The following is a 20152-nucleotide window of genomic DNA, read 5'->3' as shown; positions in this document are numbered from 1 at the left end:
GAAGGTCTAAATAATAATAATACCCAATGGCTGAACTCTCCTCGTGCCAGCATCACACACAGCCTGCATCGTGCAGCACAGGTGACCAAGGAGACATCATCCCAACAACGAAAATTCCAAGAATTCTTGAGTGGGAAGAGTGAACCAGTAGGGAGGGCTTCGTGGGTATGGCAGACATGGAGCCTGGTATTCCTGGCTCTTCCACCAGAGAGACTGATGGGAACCAGGCCCTGGAGGTCAGCAACCAGGATCCACAGAACACCTCTGTGGGAGAAAAGTTAGCCTGTTGCCATGCTAGCTGAGAGAGGATTAGTAGAGGGCTACAACCACTCCACCTCTGTCTCAGCTCATGCTCCATGCATTTGCTCTTTCAGCGCCAACACAGTGGGCAACTTCAACAGGCAGTGCCTCTCCTGCGACCTGGTTGAGAACTGCACCTACTTCAGTGCTTCCTTCAGCCACAGCTCTGAGTTCTTCCTGCTCAAGTGTGAAGGTAAGTTCCCGGCACCCTTTCAAAACCTATTCAGTTGGATGCTGAGACCGTTGGATAGGCACAGGTGCAGGAAGGCTGAAGCAGTGGCTGTAGCACAGTGTATGCAGGACAGGTAAGGACAGCAATCACGGGGACAGGAGTACTGGATGACCTCCAAATACTTCCTGTGACTCATTTTATTGGTAATTTATCCCAAACTCCAGCAAGTGCCCTATGGCACCATTCAGATACACAAAAGAGTCATCCTCATTTCGTAGTGGATACAAAGAATGTCTTTGCACCTTGTTTTCATTATCTTGAAGGATAGGATATAAGCCCATGAAAGGGTAAGTCATAATAAATATGTTCATAAAAAGTATGTTTCAAAGAGGAGCTTGATCCACTGCAATCATCTCAAAGAATGAGAGTATGTTACGGGTGGAGACTGAGATCAAGAGTGATTGTTCCTTGGTGCGAGTCTCAATGCTACAAGCCATACTGGAAGAATAATTCCCATGAGAATAATGGCTTTGGCAGTCTTTGCTAGCTACTGCATAGGACATATTTCATCAGTGCCATCTGAGATCTTGGGAAATCTTAGAACAGTAAGACTCAGCCCCTGACATTCCTCCGAGACAACTGAGGCAAGGTGTATGTATGAAATGCAACATTGGTCCCCCAGTCCCTGCAGTGTTTATTGTACCAGACGCCTCTTTCCTGTGCTTGCCAGATCACTGAGCATCTGAAATCATGGGATGCTATAGGAAGAAAATATTTAAGATTAAGAAATATTTAAGGAGATTGCCTGGACTCCAGTGAGTCTGTGATATACAGAGGACCAGCATTCAGGATCTTAGTTCCTAGCCCAGTGACACCTGTCTCCCCACACCAGGATCTTCATGAAAGGGCACCTAGGGAAAATGTAGAGATTTATAGGGCAAGAGACTGGGAAAATGTGGCAAATAGACCCCAAGGTGCTATACAGCCAGAGATTGGGAATCTTATCTCATAGAAGGAAAGAGTGGCTTTAAAATCCAGAAGCTCATGGTAAGATACGTAAGGGGAAAATAAAGAAGACAGCCCATACAAGAATGGTTGGGTGAAAAAAGTGATAGAAATTCTAGCATAAAGATCTTAAAAAGAGGGCAGATATCATTTGCCAGAGTTGGGTTTATTGTGGCCTCATCAGAAGGCAGAACATGCACTAGGGGTTTCTGTGACCAAGCAATTTGGATTTAGATTTCTTGGATCCTTACTCTTACTAGTATCTGTTCCATAAAGCAATCCTGCACGGGATCCAGCCCCTTATTTGTTAACAGATCCTTTCCCTGCCTCCCCTTGGAGGTCAAAAACTCCCTGCTAAGTTCAAGGGGAAGTTTAGTGCGGATGCATCATTCTAACAACTGGCAACCTTTGGCTGTTGCATTTCCATGAGTTCTAGCCCTCTGCTGAAATCTAAAAGGCTCTCCCCAAGACATCTATGGCCCTGGATTCAGGCAAGGAGATGTCAGTGTCCCCTGTGGTGATACAAAAGTGGCACCCATGCGGAGAGGCGATTTGGACCAAGCCTGTTTGGAAGTCATTGAACAGTTGCTCACCTGCAAACTTCCATCCTGCCTGCTGGCATTCCATCCTCAGCAGGAAGTAGCATTCCTTTTTCTGTTTGTGTCCTAGCCAGTGAGGGGACATTTCTCCCTCTAGGACCCCTTGTATTCAGCATTGTGCAAATGCTCAGCGTGAAGAGATAGCTCCTCAGTTGTGACTGCGGAGAAGAACAGAAGCAGAGTAGATTCCCCCCCACACACAGTCAGATGTACGATTGACCCAACCTATTGAGGCCCTCCATGACATCCCCTTGAGAAAGGAGGAAATAGCCCTCTCCACCAATGCCTGGATCTCCACAGTAATCAGACTCAAAGAAGTTAAGGAATAACAATAGATCTCAGATGATCTAATCCAATCTCTAAGCCTCCTCCATTTTATGGATTAAAAAACCGAAATCTTAATCATGGAGTTATCACCCCAGGATCTTCCAAATCATTTAACATCTATTTAAATATTTAGTCTGTTCCCTTATCTTAAGGTAAGCATGAATGAGCTCTCTTCTCTACAAGAACAAATGGCTCTTTTTAAACTTTCTGTAATTATTTTCTGGCTACAGTAGATTAAATGACCACGTTAGCCTCTCCCCCAGAATCCTGGTGTTTTTTTTCTGTTTTGTTTTGTTTGTTTTTGACAGGCAGAGTGGACAGTGAGAGAAAGAGACAGAGAAAGGTCTTCCTTTGCCGTTGGTTCACCCTCCAATGGCCGCCACGGCCAGCGTGCTGCAGCTGGCGCACCGCGCTGATCCGATGGCAGGAGCCAGGTACTTCTCCTGGTCTCCCATGGGGTGCAGGGCCCAAGCACTTGGGCCATCCTCCACTGCACTCCCTGGCCACAGCAGAGAGCTGGCCTGGAAGAGGAGCAACCGGGACAGAATCCGGCACCCCGACCGGGACTAGAACCTGGTGTGCCGGCGCCACAAAGCGGAGGATTAGCCTAGTGAGCCGCGGCACCGGCCCAGAATCCTGTTTTTAAAAAGGGATCTTCTACAAAATCAGAAAGTTACAAAGCTAATGAAACGGGGTGAGAAGACAACAGTAGCCAACTTTTCAAACCTGGAAGAAGTTACCAAAGATGTGGAACTTAGCCTCCCTGAAGCTATACCCTTAGTCCTGCAAACTGAGGGTTTTCCTACTTTTTACTTGTTGAATATTATGGTTAGTGGTGGATTAAGCCTATGATTACAGAGTGGATTGAAAGTATCTCTTTGTAAAAAATAGAGAAAAGAAGGAAGGAGGGGGGATTGAAGGAGAGAGAGAGGGAAGTATAAGGTTGTCGTCCTAGAACTGTAACTAAGAAATACGTGAAATCTGTTCTCTTTATATTAATAAAAAATTTTAAAGCTGAGCAGCCACCCGTTTTATGCCACAGGCTTTGGCAATGGTTTCCATGAGGAATGAAGAGATCAGTGGGTACAGAATTTTAAAGGAGCAGATGATTAGAGGCAGATGGGTTGCTTGGGACTCTGCTGGTGGAGAAGAATGGAGGAAGGCATCCGGGATGAGATAGCACCTGAAATAAAGAGGTAGGATTTAGAACATGAAGGGATTTCACAGGGGAGGTCAGCCTGAGAAAATGCACCAGGAGCAATCTAAGGTTTTGCACTGGAATTCTTGTGCAGCCTATAAATAACATCAAGCTAGTGAATGCACACATTTAAGGAGCTCAATTAATAGCCAAAGATAATTTAAAACAATTTATTTTTTCCATATTTCTTGGTAGGTATTAAAGGGAGCCCAAATATTTAGTCCACAGTGACATTTGTTAAACTTCCTTCTCCTCTCCTATTTCACTCCACAAAGCTACTCCAACAGACCCGTAGAAAACTATGACACAAATAACTTCTCTACTCCTGGTGTTAGAAACTCTTGCTTTTTTTCTCCCCTCCTCCTACAGCACTTTTTTTTTTTTTTTTTTTTTTTTTTTTTTACATAGATTGATTTGGCCTCCCAGGGGCAACCAGAATCCCAAAATATCCTTCCTCTTTTAGGCACAGGGAAATGTCTTGGCAGTCAGGATCCTCTTTAGTGAATTAGGCAAGGGGAAACCTGTAAACCCACCCCCATAAGGAATTGTTCAACCCCTCACATAGGAAACGGCCAGTCAGTTTGGGCATAGGAAGGAATGATAGTCAAAGAATTTAACAGCGAGAACCAGGTGGACACCAGCTAGACAGAATAGGTGCCCACTCAGAGTGGACACAGGCTGTCCCGCCCTATCAACATGGCAAGGCTGGGTGTCGTACTGGCAGCTGTAGAATCAAGGAATTGCAGCAGCTCCATATAAACTCAATCATTCTTCCAACCTTTCTGTGACCCCCCCGCCCCCAATTAAGTTCATTTGGGAACAATTTAGCTGATATCGACCCTATCCTCTTAACTTATTACAGCCCTCAGCATCTATACTTTCTCTATCTTTTCTTAGTCTGTTTATTATGCTGTAACAAAGTACGTAGCCTGAGTAGTTAATAAAGAACAAAAACTCTTTCTCACAGCTCTGGAGGTGGTAGTCAACAATTAGAGTGCCAGCATGGTCAGGCTCTTATGCAAGCCCTCTTCTAGGTTGTAGACAGCTAATTTCTCCTCTAAACATCTCCCTAAATTCCCTCCTACAAAGGTACAACTCCACTGATGGGGGCCCCACCCTCAGGATCTCAGTATCTCCTTTAAGACTCACCTCCTGATACATCACCTTGAGGGTTAGGATTTCAACATATGAATCTGGGCCAGAAACTTTCCTGCCAACGTCGCTAATTCTAGCTCATCAGTTGTTTGCAACCAGTACTTCCATTGAATAAGTTCTTGGGCATATTGATCTTCTATAGCCCAGTTATTCTCCTGTAGTATATTCTGTTCATCTTCATTATTGTGTTGAGGTTTTAATCAGGCACTTTCTCTAATTTTTCATTACCATTTCCCCTGTGGTTTTTTAAGGTCTCACATTTTTTGTGTTCCTTTTTAACATTCTTCTTGACTTTTTTTAAACTTTTATTTAATAAATATAAATTTCCAAAGTACAGCTTATGGATTGCAGTGGCTTCCCCCCCAATAACTTCCCTCCTATCTGCAACCCTGCCATCTCCCTCTCCCTCTCCCCTTCCATTCACATCAAGATTCATTTTCAATTATCTTTATATACAGAAGATCGATTTAGTATATATTAAGTAAAGATTTCAACAGTTTGCACCCACACAGAAACACAAAGTGTAAAGTACTGTTTTTCGAGTACTAGTTATAGCATTAGTTCACATTGTACAACACATTAAGGGCAGAGATCCTACATGAGGAGTAAGTGCACAGTGACTCCTATTGTTGACTTAACAATTGACACTCTTGTTTATGGCGTCAGTAATCACCCTAGGCTCTTGTCATGAGTTGCCAAGGCTATGGAAGCCTTTTGAGTTCGCCGACTCCGATCTTAGTTAGACAAGGTCATAGTCAAAGTGGAAGTTCTCTCCTCCCTTCAGAGAAAGGTACCTCCTCCTTTGATGGCCCGTTCTTTCTACTGGGATCTCACTTACAGAGATCTTTCATTTAGGTCTTTTTTTTTTTTTTCCCAGAGTGTCTTGGCTTTCCATGCCTGAAATACTATCATGGGCTTTTTAGCCAGATCCGAATGCTTTAAGGGCTGATTCTGGGGCCAGAGTGCTGTTTAGGACATCTGCCATTCTATGAGTCTGCTGTGCATCCCACTTCCCATGTTGGATCATTCTCTCCTTTTTAATTCTATCAGTTAGTATTTGCAGACACTAGTCTTCTTTATGTGATCCCTTTGACTCTTTGTCCTATCATTATGATCAACTGTGAACTGAAACTGATCACTTTGACTAGTGAGATGGCACTGGTACCTGCCACCTTGATGGGATTGAATTGCAATCCCCTGGCATGTTTCTAACTCTACCACTTAGGGCAAGTCGAACTGAGCATGTCCCAAATTGTACATCTCCTCCCTCTCTTATTCCCACTCTTATATTTAACAAAGATCACTTTTCAGTAAAATTTAAACACCTAAAAATAATTGTGTGTTAAAGAGTTCAACCAACAGTATTAAGTAGAACAAAAAAATACTAAAACTTCCTGACTTTTTTAAAGTCTGTCCAAACCTCAGCATGCATAAATTATTTTTGCAGTTACATTAAAAAGAATAGACTGCAATAGAACAGGTAAGTGAAGACTCAAAAATGCTTGTCACGGTATTACCCAGTTAGAGCCCATCTGTCAGTGTCTGTATGTGGATCCCCAGGGCATATCTTCGAATGATCACATCTAGACACATGCAGGAGGGATCACCTGTGAACAACACTCAACACAACCATGCGAAGCACACCTGTCCACCTAGATGAAGGCTCAGTGAAGCCAGTTGCATCCAAAATATTGTAATGTTCCCTTCATAATTATCTTCTAGTATTTACCAAGCAGCTTTTTGTATGCATGCCTTATTGGTCTCCTCAGTGACCCTATACAATGATAGTAATAAAAATGCCTTCTCTTTTCCCAATTCTTTACAATTTGAAAAATGTGCTCTTCACTATCTAAGCTGTAATTGTGGGGAGCAAACCGGACTAGACTGAGTTACTGGAATTAGGACTTATTCTATGCATCTGCTCTCCCACAATATGGCGCTGGGAGAGAAGTAAACAGCTTCCGCACAGCTGCCTCCAGTTCAACTAATAAACTGTAGGACTTGCTCCTGATTGGAGGAGAGCAGCGTACTCGGCGTGTGGGCAGCCGAGTTAGGATTGGCGGAGGAGGACTATAAAGGAGGAGAGAGACGGCATGCACCAGGAAGATCTATGAGGAACATCTAAGGGGAACACCTGAGGAACATCTGAGCAGCCCCCGAGAGAGCCGGCCGGCGGTGTGCCGCTCCCCTGCGGAAGTGGGGAAAGCGGCCAGGGGGAACCGCCCTTCCACGGAGGTGGAAGGGATAGTAGCCAACCCGGGAAGAACCAGCAGCAAACCCGGGGAGGGCCGAGCAGACGAAAGAACAGCGCAGGGTCCTGTGTCGTTCCTCCACGAAGAGGGGGAGCGACAGTAATATCTGCATTTCTGCCTGTGATTCCTAGCCGTTTATACACTAGCACAAATAGATCTTCTTAGAGTCCCCTAAACTCAGTATCATAGTTCACATCTCCATGCATTTGTCTTTCACTGCCTGATAAACTCTTATGTATTCCTCCAAGATTTCCCTCCAGCAGGGTTGATTTGTATCTCCTTCCAAGGAGGGATGATCTAGAAGTGGGGCGATTGCCTACACAGAGTGTGCATGGCTGTGACTTCACCCCTCAGGCCAACACCCGTGATGGGGACTTGATTCTTCAGCTACTTCAGACAATTAGTGATGCCCACAGTGGGAGGAGCCTGGGCTGTCTTACCCAATGCTGTGACATCACCTTCTAGTCCTGGATAATGATAATCACATGTCTAAAGAAGACAGTACATCTCAAATTCATTTCCTAGGGCTGCCATAACAAATTACCACAGACAGACTGGCTTAAAACAACGGAAATTTATTCTCACAAGAATCTGGAGGCTAGAAATCCAAAATCAAGTTGTTGGAAGGTTTGCTTCCTCCTGGGGTTCCTATGGATCCCATACCTCTCTCTGGTTTCTGGTGTTGACATTCCTTGACCTGTATATGCATTGCTTTAATCTCTTCCTCTGTCTTCATACAGCTTTTCTCCTGTGTCTGGTCCAACTTACCTCTTCTGAAAAAGATGCCAGTCACTATAACGGGACCTGGCCTGCATCTTAATTGTCTTACATTTTCTTTTTTTATTATTTAAAAAAAATTTTTTTTGACAGGCAGAGTGGATAGTGAGAGAGAGGGACAGAGAGAAAGGTCTTCCTTTGCCGTTGGTTCACCCTCCAGTGGCCGCCACGGCTGGCGCGCTGTGGCCGGCGTACCACGCTGATCTGAAGGCAGGAGCCAGGTGCTTCTCCTGGTCTCCCATGGAGTGCAGGGCCCAAGGACTTGGGCCATCCTCCATTGTCTTCCCGGGCCACAGCAGAGAGCTGGTCTGGAAGAGGGGCAACCGGGAAAGAATCCGGCGCCCCAACAGGGACTAGAACCCAGTGTGCCGGCGCCACTAGGTGGAGGATTAGCCTATTGAGCCGCGGCGCCGGCCAAATTGTCTTACATTTTCATAAGGACTGAGCTTCTGAATGCAGCACATAGTTTGGGAGGCAACAATAAAACCCACAGTATCTGCCTCTCAAGACCCATGCTGCCTTCTTCGATTAGAAAGAGATGATAGAGAATGATACCTGTTTTTCTCAGGAACCCAGAATTAGGGGCAGCCACATTAGCCTGAACCAGACCAATTCTGCTTGGTTGGAAGCTGCTTTTCCACATCCTAGAAGGAGGGCGAGGGGCCTCTGAGGGAAATGATCCAATCCACACCATGTTTAGCAGTGATAACTCTGGCATTTTAGGAGAACAAGAGCAACTCCGATAGAGAGTTGCTCCAAGAATTCTTCTTTAATTCAAAACTCAGGTTATGTGATTCTATGAACAGCTGTCTAGGGTTTCCTCCTCCTCAGCTACACTCAACCCTCAGGGCCACTAACCAACTGAATCAAAGTACCCAGATTTACAGGTATATCCTCTGGTTAGAGAATTGTATTGCATTTTTCTCTTTCAACTGAATCCCAAGAACATGATTCGTTTTCCTTCAAGTTTCTCAGAAGAACTTGCTCAATCTTGTTTCTCAGAAATGTCTAAATGAAACCAGGAAAATGAGAACCCTGTATGAATCAGAGATTTGCTTATTTGCACTGAAACATTTTTTGTATTTTAAAAATAAATAAACTTTTCCTTGGAGGCAGGGAAACAATTGTTGCTTCCACCTCCCATGCTGAGTATGGAGAGGGATGGTTGAATTAATGAATTAATGACACCTGTTATATCCCCAGGTTCAGTGTTAAATTGTTATTTAGAAAGCTGCTCCCCATTATATATGGAATTTGATCATCAACTTACCATCCTAGTTTATCAAGACAAACTTCTCTATCATAAAGTTGATTTGAAACAAAATAGTCTTACCTAAGCTTAAAATAAAATGAGTCAATCCTGACAACTGTTTTTCTTAATATTAAATATTCTCAGAGACCTTTCGTCAGCACCATTGTTGCCCTCATCATCACAATCAAGGGAGATAGAAATATTGATAATGGAGAGCTGTAGAGCGCAAAATTGCACAGACCTGGATTAGACTCTGAGTTCTGCCACTTAAGATTTTGCAACTTTGGGCATGTTGGTTAACTTGCTAAATCCTGCATGTCCCCAGCCTGAAAATCTGTAGAAAGACAGTACCTATGATGTGAGCTTGTTGTGAGGATTGACCCAAATAATGTAAGATGCTTACCAGGGTATCTGATACCTCATAAAGGCTCCATAAGTGTTAACTGTTACAGTTCGTATCATCATTACCATCACTCTACTAATCCATGAAGAATTTCTTAGATATCCGCTTGCCACAGATTGAGTATCCAGAATGACTTGGGCTGGAGATAGTGGCCCTCCATGAAATTAAGCAAAATCCCCTATAAGGTATTCCTTACAAGCATTCTTTTTGGTTTGTTTTTGTTATTGGTTCTTTTGAAGAATTTATTTATTCGCAAGACAGAGTTGCAGAGAGAGGCAGAGAGAGAGAGGTCTACCATCTGCTGGATCACTTCCCAAATGGCTGAGCTAAGCCAATCTGAAGCCAGGAGCCAGGAGCTTCTTCCCAGTCTTCCATGTGGGTGCAGGGACCCAAAGACTTGGGCCATCCTCCACTACTTTCCCAGGTCATAGCAGAAAGCTGGATTGGAAGTGGAGCAGCTAGGATTTGAACCAGTGCCTATATAGGATGCCGGCACTGCAAGCCAAGGCTTTAACCCACTGCGCCACAGCATATATATATAAACATTCTTATACTTCACTGAACTCACCCCGTATCTTGTGCTGATGTTACCAGGTTAGAAAGTTCCAGAATTGACCATGTATTCCCTAGCCACAGAATGTCAAACCCACTGCTCATTAGGCATAGAGATGAAATACCTGTGACTCCAGGAGGACATATGCCAAGGTGCCCTCGACCACTAGTTTCTGACAAACTAGCCACATTTTCTTAACTTTCCTTAGCACTTGACTTTTCCTCTCCTTGTACCTTTCTCCACTTTGCTTTTCTTCCTTGCTCTCAGCTCCCTTGAATACATCCTGTCTTTGGAACACATAATTTACTGGGGGACAAATATACATTATAATGCTTCTCCCAGAGTTTCAGTCCTAACAGTGCAGTGAATAAGGCAGGGATGAAAAATAGGTTGAAAAATAGGTTATCAGCAGACCAGTTCCACTTGGATTAGAATTTTGGCTATAGTACTACAAAAGAGGAAGATTGTGAAACCAAGCCCAAGCTCAGTGAGAAGGAATGTAATACGGGATTGATTGGTGATGTGACAAACAGCATGAGGGATTGATTGGTGATGTCTGCTATGCACAGTAGTGGGAAAGGAGGTAGCAGTCTACCAACTTTGCTTTAATTCCTTATAATAAATGAATACCTCCTTAATGGGAAATTTCACGTACCATATTATCTGAGATGTAATATTTTAGGGGGTGGAGATGAATCCTGAAATTTAGCTCATACTGTAGAATAAAGTCAATTAATTTTTTAAGAGCCAAACTCCTAAACATTATGATTAGCTAAGGTAAAGATGTCAGCATGTCACCTTTTCAGAGACTAGACATATGCATCCATGAAGAGATACACGTTGAGACTCTGCTCTGGAAGTAATGGAGGTTTGTCCTTCAGAAATTCCCCCAAGGGCAGGCTGTCACCAGGTTTTCCATTTGAAAGGTTCTGTCTCTAACAGTTTTAAATTGGCAAGAAGAAAGTCTCAGATCCTACAGAGTGACCCAGGGGTAATACTAATCACCTCCCTTCGGTGTACGGACAACAGTGTAAGCAAGTGTACCTTTTATATCCTAGCCCAGGGTAGCAATTAAATTCCACTTCTATTAAAATTGCTTACTAATAGCTCATGACTATGTATAGCCCCAGAATTAGAAAAATAATACATAATTTTTATCCACATTGTGATAAAACTGCATCATTAGCTTCAAACATGTAGTGTGATATCAATTCTCAAGAGAAAATTTGAAAATGAATGGTTTGGTTCCACAAGCTCCCTAATCCTCTAGACATCTCTTATACCAGGTTTATGAGATGTTAACCTCAGCTACCCTTTTTAATTTTGATTTGTTAAAGTGAATGTTTAGAACCAGGCTTGAGACTCCTTGGAGCCTTGCTACTGTTTTTGTGAGTATGAACATCTGCTCAATCTCTCAAACATTTGGAGTGATTCCCATTGAGGCTGTACCAGAAATAGGAAAAAGGATTCTCAGAAAAGACTCTATCATCCGTACAAGTTACATGAAAACTCTGCATCATGTTAAACTCTTCAGTTAATGCTTCCAGAACCCAAGCAACCCACTCAGTAGGAGCCCTATTACTTCTCAGTAACAACTGAATCAGCATCTCCTATGGAAAAGAAATTTCTCACTTTCCTACTTGTTGCCATCCCCATCACTGGGCAAGTTCCAGCCTTGTTGATAACTGCTGATGTTTTACCTTTCTGCAAAAGGGGAGGCCATGCCTGGTGTGTTTTACTGGAAGTGTCTGTTAAAAATATGGACATTCAATACAATAAATGATGCTCCTGGAGTCTTAGTCTTCTAGAATCTTCTAGATCATTCTAGAATCTTAGACCTATTATCCTTTCTCTGGATAATGAAAGTCCTTAGGCTGCTGGTCAGTTTGCCTTCTGGATCTCCCAGTAACCAATTCACTTTGTTCCTATCTTAAATAATACCAGATCATATCTCCTAAAGAACATTTCTGTTGAAAAAGGCTTCCTGAACACACCTAGAAATTTCTCTCCTAGAATTTCTCCTTTGTAAGTAAAGTGATATATATATAAAAATATAAAAACAAAAAAAAATAGTACCACTGGACCACCCGGAAGGCAGCCAACAGCACATTAGAACATTAAACAGTTACTGATAAACATATATGAGTTGATCAAATTGAAAGTGAAAACTAATGAAGAGGATATGTAGCACAATTAGCAAAAGAGGATTTTTTAAAATATTTATTTATTTGAAAGTCAAAGTTACACAGAAAGAGAAGGAGAGTCAGAGAGAGAGAGAGAGGTCTTCCATCTGCTGGTTCACTCCCCAGTTGGCCTCAACGGCTGGAGATGTGCCGATCCAAAGCGAGGAGCAAGCAGCCTCCTCTGGGTGTTCCCACGAGAATGCAGGGACCCAAGCACTTGGGCCATCCTCCACTGCATTCCCAGGCCATAGCAGAGAGGTGGATCAGAAATGGAGCAGCTGGGACTCGAACTCGTGCTCCTGTGGGATGCCGGCACTGCAGGCGGTGGCCCTAAAGGAGAATAATTTTTAAAAAGAGGCAGGGGCCGATGTGGTGGCAGAGTAGGTTAAGCCACTGCCTGCAGCACCAGTATCCCATATGGGTACCAACTGAGTGCCAGCCGCTCCATTTCCAATCTAGCTCCCTGCTAATGTGCCTGGGAGGGCAGTGGAAGATGGCCAAGTGCCTAAGCCACTGAAACCCATGTGGGAGACCAGATGAAACTCCTCATTCCTGGCTCTGCCCTGACCCAGCCTCAGCTGTTGCAGCCATTTGGGGGAGTGAATCCAGTTCTCTGTCTCTCCTCTATTTCTGTAACTCTATCTTTAAAATAAATAACTATTTTTTAAAAAAGAAGAAGAATAGGAAGGGGAGGCAGGCATTTGACCTAGTAGTTAAGATGCCAACATCCCACACCCAGGTTCTTGGTTTCAAGTCTTGACTCTGCTCCCAATTCTAGCTTTCTGCTAATGCTCACCCTAGGAGACAACAGGTGATGGTTTAAGTATTTGAATCCCTACTAGCACCCACATGGAGGCCTGCATTAAGTTTCTGACTTCCAACTTCCAAGCCTTGGCCATTGAGGGGACTTGGGGACTGAACTGGTGGATGGGTGCTAGTTCTCATTCTCATTCCCTCCCTCTCTCCTTCCCCCATCCCTCCCCCCCCCTCCTCTCTCTCTCCCTCTTTCTCTCTGTCTCCCTTTCCCCCTCCCTCTCCCTTCCTCCCTCCCTCTCAAATGAACAAATAATTTTTTTTAGGTTTTTTAAAAAATTAATAAAAATAATTAGGTATATGTATGGGCTAGAACATGACATTTCAGTGCATGTATACAATTTATAGTGAACAAAAAAGGGTAATCATTGCCCCTTCTTTGATAATCCTTAATAATAAGAGGCTTGGAGTATCCTCTTTTATTTGTTCATTCACAGTGTTCTAGGTTACTGTGAACTATAGTCTGCCCACTACATAACACAAAGCACTGACTCCTTTGATCTGACTTGGGCTTGGCGCCAGTGATCCAAATTCCCACTGTGTTCCCCATGCCTCCCAGCCTCTAATACCATTCTGTCTTCAGGTTGAGGGTTTTTTTTTTAATTTTTTATTTTTTTTATTTTTATTTTAGCTCCCACTTAAGAAAAATATGCAACAACTCTTGTTCTGTGTCTGGCTAATTACACACTTAATGTGATGTACCCCAATTCCATCCATTTGCTGCAAATGACAGGATTTCCTTGTTTTTGTGACTCAGTAGTGTTCCATTGCACATATAAACATTTTCTTCATGGATTCATTTGATGGTAGATACCTTGGTTGAGTCCATGTCTTGGCTGCTGTGCACAGTGCTGCAGTAAATACGGTGGAGCAGCTATCTCTTTGTTACAATGACTTCATGTCTTTCAGGTAAATGCCCAATAGTGGGATCATATAGCAGCTGTATTTCTAATTCTCAACGAAATTTCCCTACTGCTTTCCTTAGTGGCTGTACTGATCTGTATTCCTACCAATAGTGTGTAAGACGTCCCCTCTCTCCATATCCTCCCCAGCATTCGTTACTGTGTGTCTTTTTGATAACAGCCATTCTGATGGGGATGAAGTGATATCTCATTGTGATTTTAGTCTGCCCTCCCTAATGGCGAGTGATATCCACCATTTCTTCAAATCTTTGTTGGAAATGTTTTGTTTCTTTTGAGAACTGTCTGATCAGGTCCTTGACTTATTTCTTAATGAGAGTAGTTGATTTTTGTTGTTTAATTTTTTAAGTTCTTCATATATTCTGAATATTAATCTTTTGCTAGATAAGTATCTTGCAAATATTTTCTCCCCTTCTGTATACTATGTCTCTACTGATCATTTCCTTTGCAGTGCAGAAGCTTATGAGTTTGACATAATCCCACTTGTCTAGTTTTGCTTTTGTGTTTTTGAGGTCTTTGTCCCAAAATAATTGCATACACACCAATGTCTTCAAATGTTTCCTCTATGTTTCCTTCTAGCAGTATCATAGATTCAGGTCTTACATTTAGATCTTGAGTTGATTTTTGTATATGGTGAGAGGTAAGGATCTAACTTCATTCTTCTATATGTATATCCAGTTTTACCAAAGCCACTTATCGAAAAGACTTTTTCTCCCATGTATATTCTTTTTAATTTTTTTTTATTTATTTATTTAGACAGGCAGAGTGGATAGTGAGAGAGAGAGAGAGACAGAGAGAAAGGTCTTCCTTTTGCCGTTGGTTCACCCTCCAATGGCCGCCGCGGCCGGCGCGCTGCGGCCGGCGCACCGCGCTGATCCGATGGCAGGAGCCAGGAGCCAGGTGCTTTTCCTGGTCTCCCCATGGGGTGCAGGGCCCAAGCACCTGGGCCATCCTCCACTGCACTCCCTGGCCACAGCAGAGGGCTGGCCTGGAAGAGGGGCAACCGGGACAGAATCCGGCGCCCCGACCGGGACTAGAACCCGGTGTGCCGGCGCTGCAAGGCGGAGGATTAGCCTAGTGAGCCACGGCGCCGGCCTCCCATGTATATTCTTAGCACCTTTGTCAAAAATCAATTGGCTACTTGTGTGTGGATTGATTTCTGGGTTGTTGATTTTGTTCCAGTGATGTTTGTGCCGGTTTTCATGCCAGTATTGGGCTGTTTTTGTTACAGTAGCCTTGGTGCTAGAAAGTACATAAAGTATGCTTTGAAGTCGGGTACATTGATGCCTCAGTTTCATTTTAGTTTATTTATGTATGTAAGTATGTATGCTCAGGATAATTTTGGCTGTCCTGAGTCTTTTGTAATTTCAAATTAATTTTATGATTTTTTTCTAATTCTGTAAATAATGTCATTGTTATTATGATAGGGATTGCATCGAGTCTGTGGACTACATTGGGCAGTATGGACATTTTAATGATGCTAATTCTTCCAATCCATGAGAAAGAAATGTAGTTCCTTTTTTGTGTGTCCTTTATGGCTTCTTTCATCAGTGTTTTATAACTTTCAATAATCCTTTACTTATATAAGGTGAAAAAATTTCACGTATATTATATATACAGATTTAGGAGCATAACCATACTTCCCATTCTACCCTCCTTCCCATCCACACTCCCACCCTTCCTTCCTCCTTCCTCTCCTATTCCCTATCTTAATTTTTACAATGATCTACTTTCAGTTTACTTTATACTCATAAGATTAACCCTACAGTAAGTATTCAACAAATAGAAGGGAAAAATATTCCTCAACAGTAGAATCAAGGGCTGTAAACAATCATCAAATCTCAAAATATCAATTTCACTCATATACGTTATATTTTTTGTAGTCTGTACCACAGATCAGAGAAAACATGATATTTGTCTTTCTGGAACTTGCTTATTTAAGTAAGTTTAATAGTTTCCAGTTGTATCTATTTTGTTTCAAAAGACAGGATTTCATTCTTTTTATGCTGAGTAATATTCCATAGTGTATAACATACCACATTTTCTTTGTCCAGCCATTGATTTATGCACAGCTGGGTTGATTCCATATCTTAGCTATTGTGATTTGAGCTACAATAAATGTGGGGATACAAATAACTCTTTCATATACTGCTTTTATTTCATTTGTATAAATTCCCAGGAGTGGGATGGCTGGATTATATGACAGATCCATTTTCATATTTCTGACAAATCTCCATACTGTCTTCCACAATGGCTGTACTAGTTTAGAATCCAAACAGTGGATTATGGTACCTTTTCCCTACATCCTCATCAACACTTACTGGCTTTTGATTTTTGTATGAGAACCATTCTAACTGGGTGAGGTGAAACCTTATTGTGATTCTTGTTTGTATTTCCCTAATGGCTAGTGATCCTGAACATTTTAAATGTGTTTGTTAGCCCTTTGAATTTCATCCTTTGAAAAAAGCCTGTTCAAGTCCTTTACCCACTTCTTAACTGGATTGTTTGTTGTTGACTTGAGCTTTTTGTAGATTCTGAATATTAATCCTTTATAATTGCTACAGCTCAATTCACAATAGCTAAGATATGGAATCATCCTAGATGTCTATCAGCTGAAGACTGGATAAAGAAGTTATGGGGTGTGTGTGTGTAAAAAAAAAAAAATGAAATCCTGTCTTTTGCAACAAAATGGGTAAAACTGGAAACCATATACTTAGTGAAATGAGTCCCAAAAAGATTTCATATGTTCTCCCTGATCAGAGGTAACTAATAGAGTAGCTAAAACGTAATGTATTCAAGTGAAATGGACATTTTGAGATTCAATGATTGTTTACAGGCTTTGTCTCTTCTGTTGAGGAACAGTAGTTTTTTAATTCATACTATTTGTTGAATTTGTTTACTTTGTATATAGTTAACCTTATGATCATTAAGTAAACTGAAAGTAGATCTCTGTAAAAAATTAAGAGTGGGGGGCCGGCGCCGCGGCTCACTAGGCTAATCCTCCGCCTAGCGGTGCCGGCACACCGGGTTCTAGTCCCGGTCGGGGCGCCGGATTCTGTCCTGGTTGCCCCTCTTCCAGGCCAGCTCTCTGCTGTGGCCAGGGAGTGCAGTGGAGGATGGCCCAGGTGCTTGGGCCCTGCACCCCATGGGAGACCAGGAAAAGCACCTGGCTCCTGGCTCCTGCCATCGGATCAGCGCGGTGTGCCGGCCACAGCGCGCCAGCCGCGGAGGCCATTGGAGGGTGAACCAACGGCAAAGGAAGACCTTTCTCTCTGTCTCTCTCTCTCACTGTCCACTCTGCCTGTCAAAAAAAAAAAAAAAAATTAAGAGTGGGAATGGGAGAGGGAGGAGGAAGAAGGGTTGGCTCATGGATGGAAGGGCGGGAAATAGGACTATGTTCCTAAATCTGCACATATGAAATAAATGAAACTTGTATAACTTAAATAAAATTTTTTTAAAAATCCTTTATCAGTTGCATAGCTTGCAAATATTTTCTCCCATTCTGCCAATTTCCCACCCACTTTGTTGAGTGTTTCATTTGCAGTGCAGGAATTTCTTAGTTTGGTATAGAGCCATTGGTCTACTTTTGCTTTGATTGCCTGTGCTTCTGGGGTCTTTTCCAAGAAGCCTTTGCCCTTGCTAATGTCATGCAGAGTTTCCCTGATATTCTCCACTATTAATTTGATGGTATCAAGTTATAGATTTAGATCCTTGATCCATTTTTTGTAGTGTTTTATAATTTTCATTGTAGAAGTCTTTCATTTCTTTGGTTAAATTTATTTTTAACCAAAAATATTGGTTATAGCAAAAAATGGCTATTATGAATAGGATTAGGATCTCTTAATTTTCCTTTTATCAAGATCATTATTTCAACAAGATCATATAAAATGTTACTGTTTTTGCATGTTGGTAAGCCTAGTTTCTCTTCTTTTTCTCTTCTGAGTATCTACTCTGTTAGTGAATTTTGTGCTGTCATGTGTATTCATGATGGTTATTATTATTCTTTTAATTCTAATAGAAGGACTGCATTCAGGATTTCTTGTAGGGCTGGCCTAGTAGTGATGAATTATCTCAATTTTTGATCATCTGGGAAATACTTTACTCTTCCTTCATTCTTTGGGATAATTTTACTGGATATAGTATTCAAGACCTTGGATATATCTTCCCATTCTTTTCTGGCCTATGGGGTATCTGCTGAGAAGTATGCTATTTTTAATAGGTTTTTCTTTATAAATAATTTGATATTTTTCTCTCACTGTCTTTAGAATTCTCTCAGTGTCCTTAACTTCAATGATTTGACTTTAATATGCAGGGAAGAAGTCTCCTTCGGTTGAGTCTGGTTCAGGTCTTTTGAGCTTCCTCTACCTGGGTATGCATATGTCTTTCAAAGCATTGGAAGCTCTCAAGTATGATTTCATTACCTAGGTTCTCAATGCCTTTTTCCTTCAGGAATCCCTATAATGTAAGTATCTGTTCACTTAATGGTGTCCCATATGCCTCATAGGTTTTCTTTTCTGTTTAATTATTCTCTTTGCTTTTGCCTGACTAGGTTATTTCAGAACTCTTGTCCTCAAGGTCAGAAAATCTTTTCTTCTCATTGATCTATTCTGTTGTTGAAGCTCTCAGTTACATTTTTTTTTTTTACTTCACTGAGTCAAGTTTGCAGCTGCAAAATCTCCAACTGACTTTTTTTGAATGATTTCTCTTGGTGAAACTCTCATTCTTTTCCTCATTTGTTTGAATTTTCTCTCTTTATTCTTTTGCATGTTACCAGGTTTCCTTTGCATCATTATTTGGAATTCTTTCCCAGCATTTCATAAATGTCCTTCAAGTCAGGATCGGTTTCTGGGGAACCATTGTGCTCTTTTTGAAATGTCACACTTCCCTCTTTATGTTTCCTGTGTCCCTGCATTGGCATCTGTGCATCTGATGTAACAGTTTCTTCTTTTGTAGCTTTTGTTGGAAAAGATGTTTTTAAAAATTTATTTATTTATTTGAAAGACAGAGTTACACAGAGACAGAAGGAGAGACAGAAAGGGGTCTTCCATCTGCTGGTTCATTCCCCAATTGGCCGCAGTGGCTGGAGCTGCATTGATCCGAAACCAGGAGCCAGGAGCCAGGAGCTTCTTCCAGATCTTCCACATGGGTGCAGGGGCCCAAGGGCTTGGGCCATCTTCTACTGCTTTCCCAGGCCATAGCAGAGAGCTGGATTGGAAGTGGAGCAGCTGGTACTTGAACCGGAGCTTGATGCATGCACTGCAGGTGGCAGCTTAACCCACTAAGCCATAGCACTGGCCCCGGAAGATTTATGTTCAGATGGAATGTGAGATACTCATTAGGTAGTTTTCTTTGTCTGGTTCTGGGTGAACAGAGAAGTGTGACTCTTAGTGACTTCTGTTGTAAGCAATATCAACAGTATCCATGAGTGTGGCTGGTTTTGAGTTTGCAGCATTGCATGGAGGTAATAGTATGATTTTGAAGTGAACATGGACTTTCTAAGGTATGTTTCTTCAGGCCTCTCAGAGTTGGATGTCAATCAAGCTAGGATTTGTGATGGCAGTGTCCTTGTGCCGGTTTCTGTGGGACACAGAGAAGGCTGCCCCTTGTCCCACCAGGCAAGCCTAAGTGGTGCTGGGGCTTGTGGAACCAGTATCTGTGGTCCTTGAACTATGAAGTGTGGATGGGACCTTCACTAGGTCCTGCTGCATGGGTGTGAGTGATGCTGAAGCCATTGTCCCAGCGCTGGGTGATGTGAAGAGATCTTGCCCAGGTCCCAGGAAGTGAATACAGCTTAGGGCTATGGGTTGCGCTCTGGCAGGTGTAGGCCTGAAGCAATGGAGTACAGGTAGGGTCTCCCATAGATCCCACAGGCTGGGTTTCAGTGTCTGAGATCACACTAATGGTCACAGTCCCACAACTGTAGGGCAGGAAAGGTGTCTTGTCCAGGTCCCAAGGAAGCATTGAGGTTCTGCTGAAGATTACCCACTGGCAGGTGTATCTGCAGCAGAGGAATGGAAGGAGCCTTCCCCCAGGCCCCATAGGGCAAGCACAGGTGTTCCCAGGCCGTATAGAGTGAGCAGTCTCAGTCCCGTAGCTACAGAATGCATTGGAGATCTTACTCAAGTCTCACGTTTTATGCACAGGTTCTGCTGGGAATTTCTACTGGCTGGCATGGATCTAGAGTAGTAGAATGCAGATAGGGCCTTCTCCAGGCCCCATGGGGAGAACTCAGTGATGATGGAA

At 42.6% G+C, this 20152-nt stretch overlaps 1 protein-coding gene across 6 annotated transcripts in view; it reads left to right on the top strand.

Moving 5' to 3' along the window:
- DPP6 (dipeptidyl peptidase like 6) overlaps positions 1-20152 on the top strand; it is a 1252024-nt gene that overhangs the window by 1141442 nt on the left and 90430 nt on the right. For all 6 annotated transcript variants that reach the window (XM_051857103.2, XM_051857105.2, XM_070077270.1 and 3 more), the window contains exon 16: positions 375-493. In XM_051857103.2, the coding sequence (XP_051713063.2) occupies positions 375-493 (119 nt within the window). The remainder of the gene's footprint in view (positions 1-374; positions 494-20152) is intronic.

This window comes from Oryctolagus cuniculus, chromosome 7, assembly GCF_964237555.1.
Source record: "Oryctolagus cuniculus chromosome 7, mOryCun1.1, whole genome shotgun sequence".
In the NCBI taxonomy this organism is placed as follows: Eukaryota; Metazoa; Chordata; class Mammalia; order Lagomorpha; family Leporidae; genus Oryctolagus; species Oryctolagus cuniculus.
Note: the sequence above shows the minus strand (reverse complement) of the source record. Positions and strands in the feature narration are given on the sequence as shown.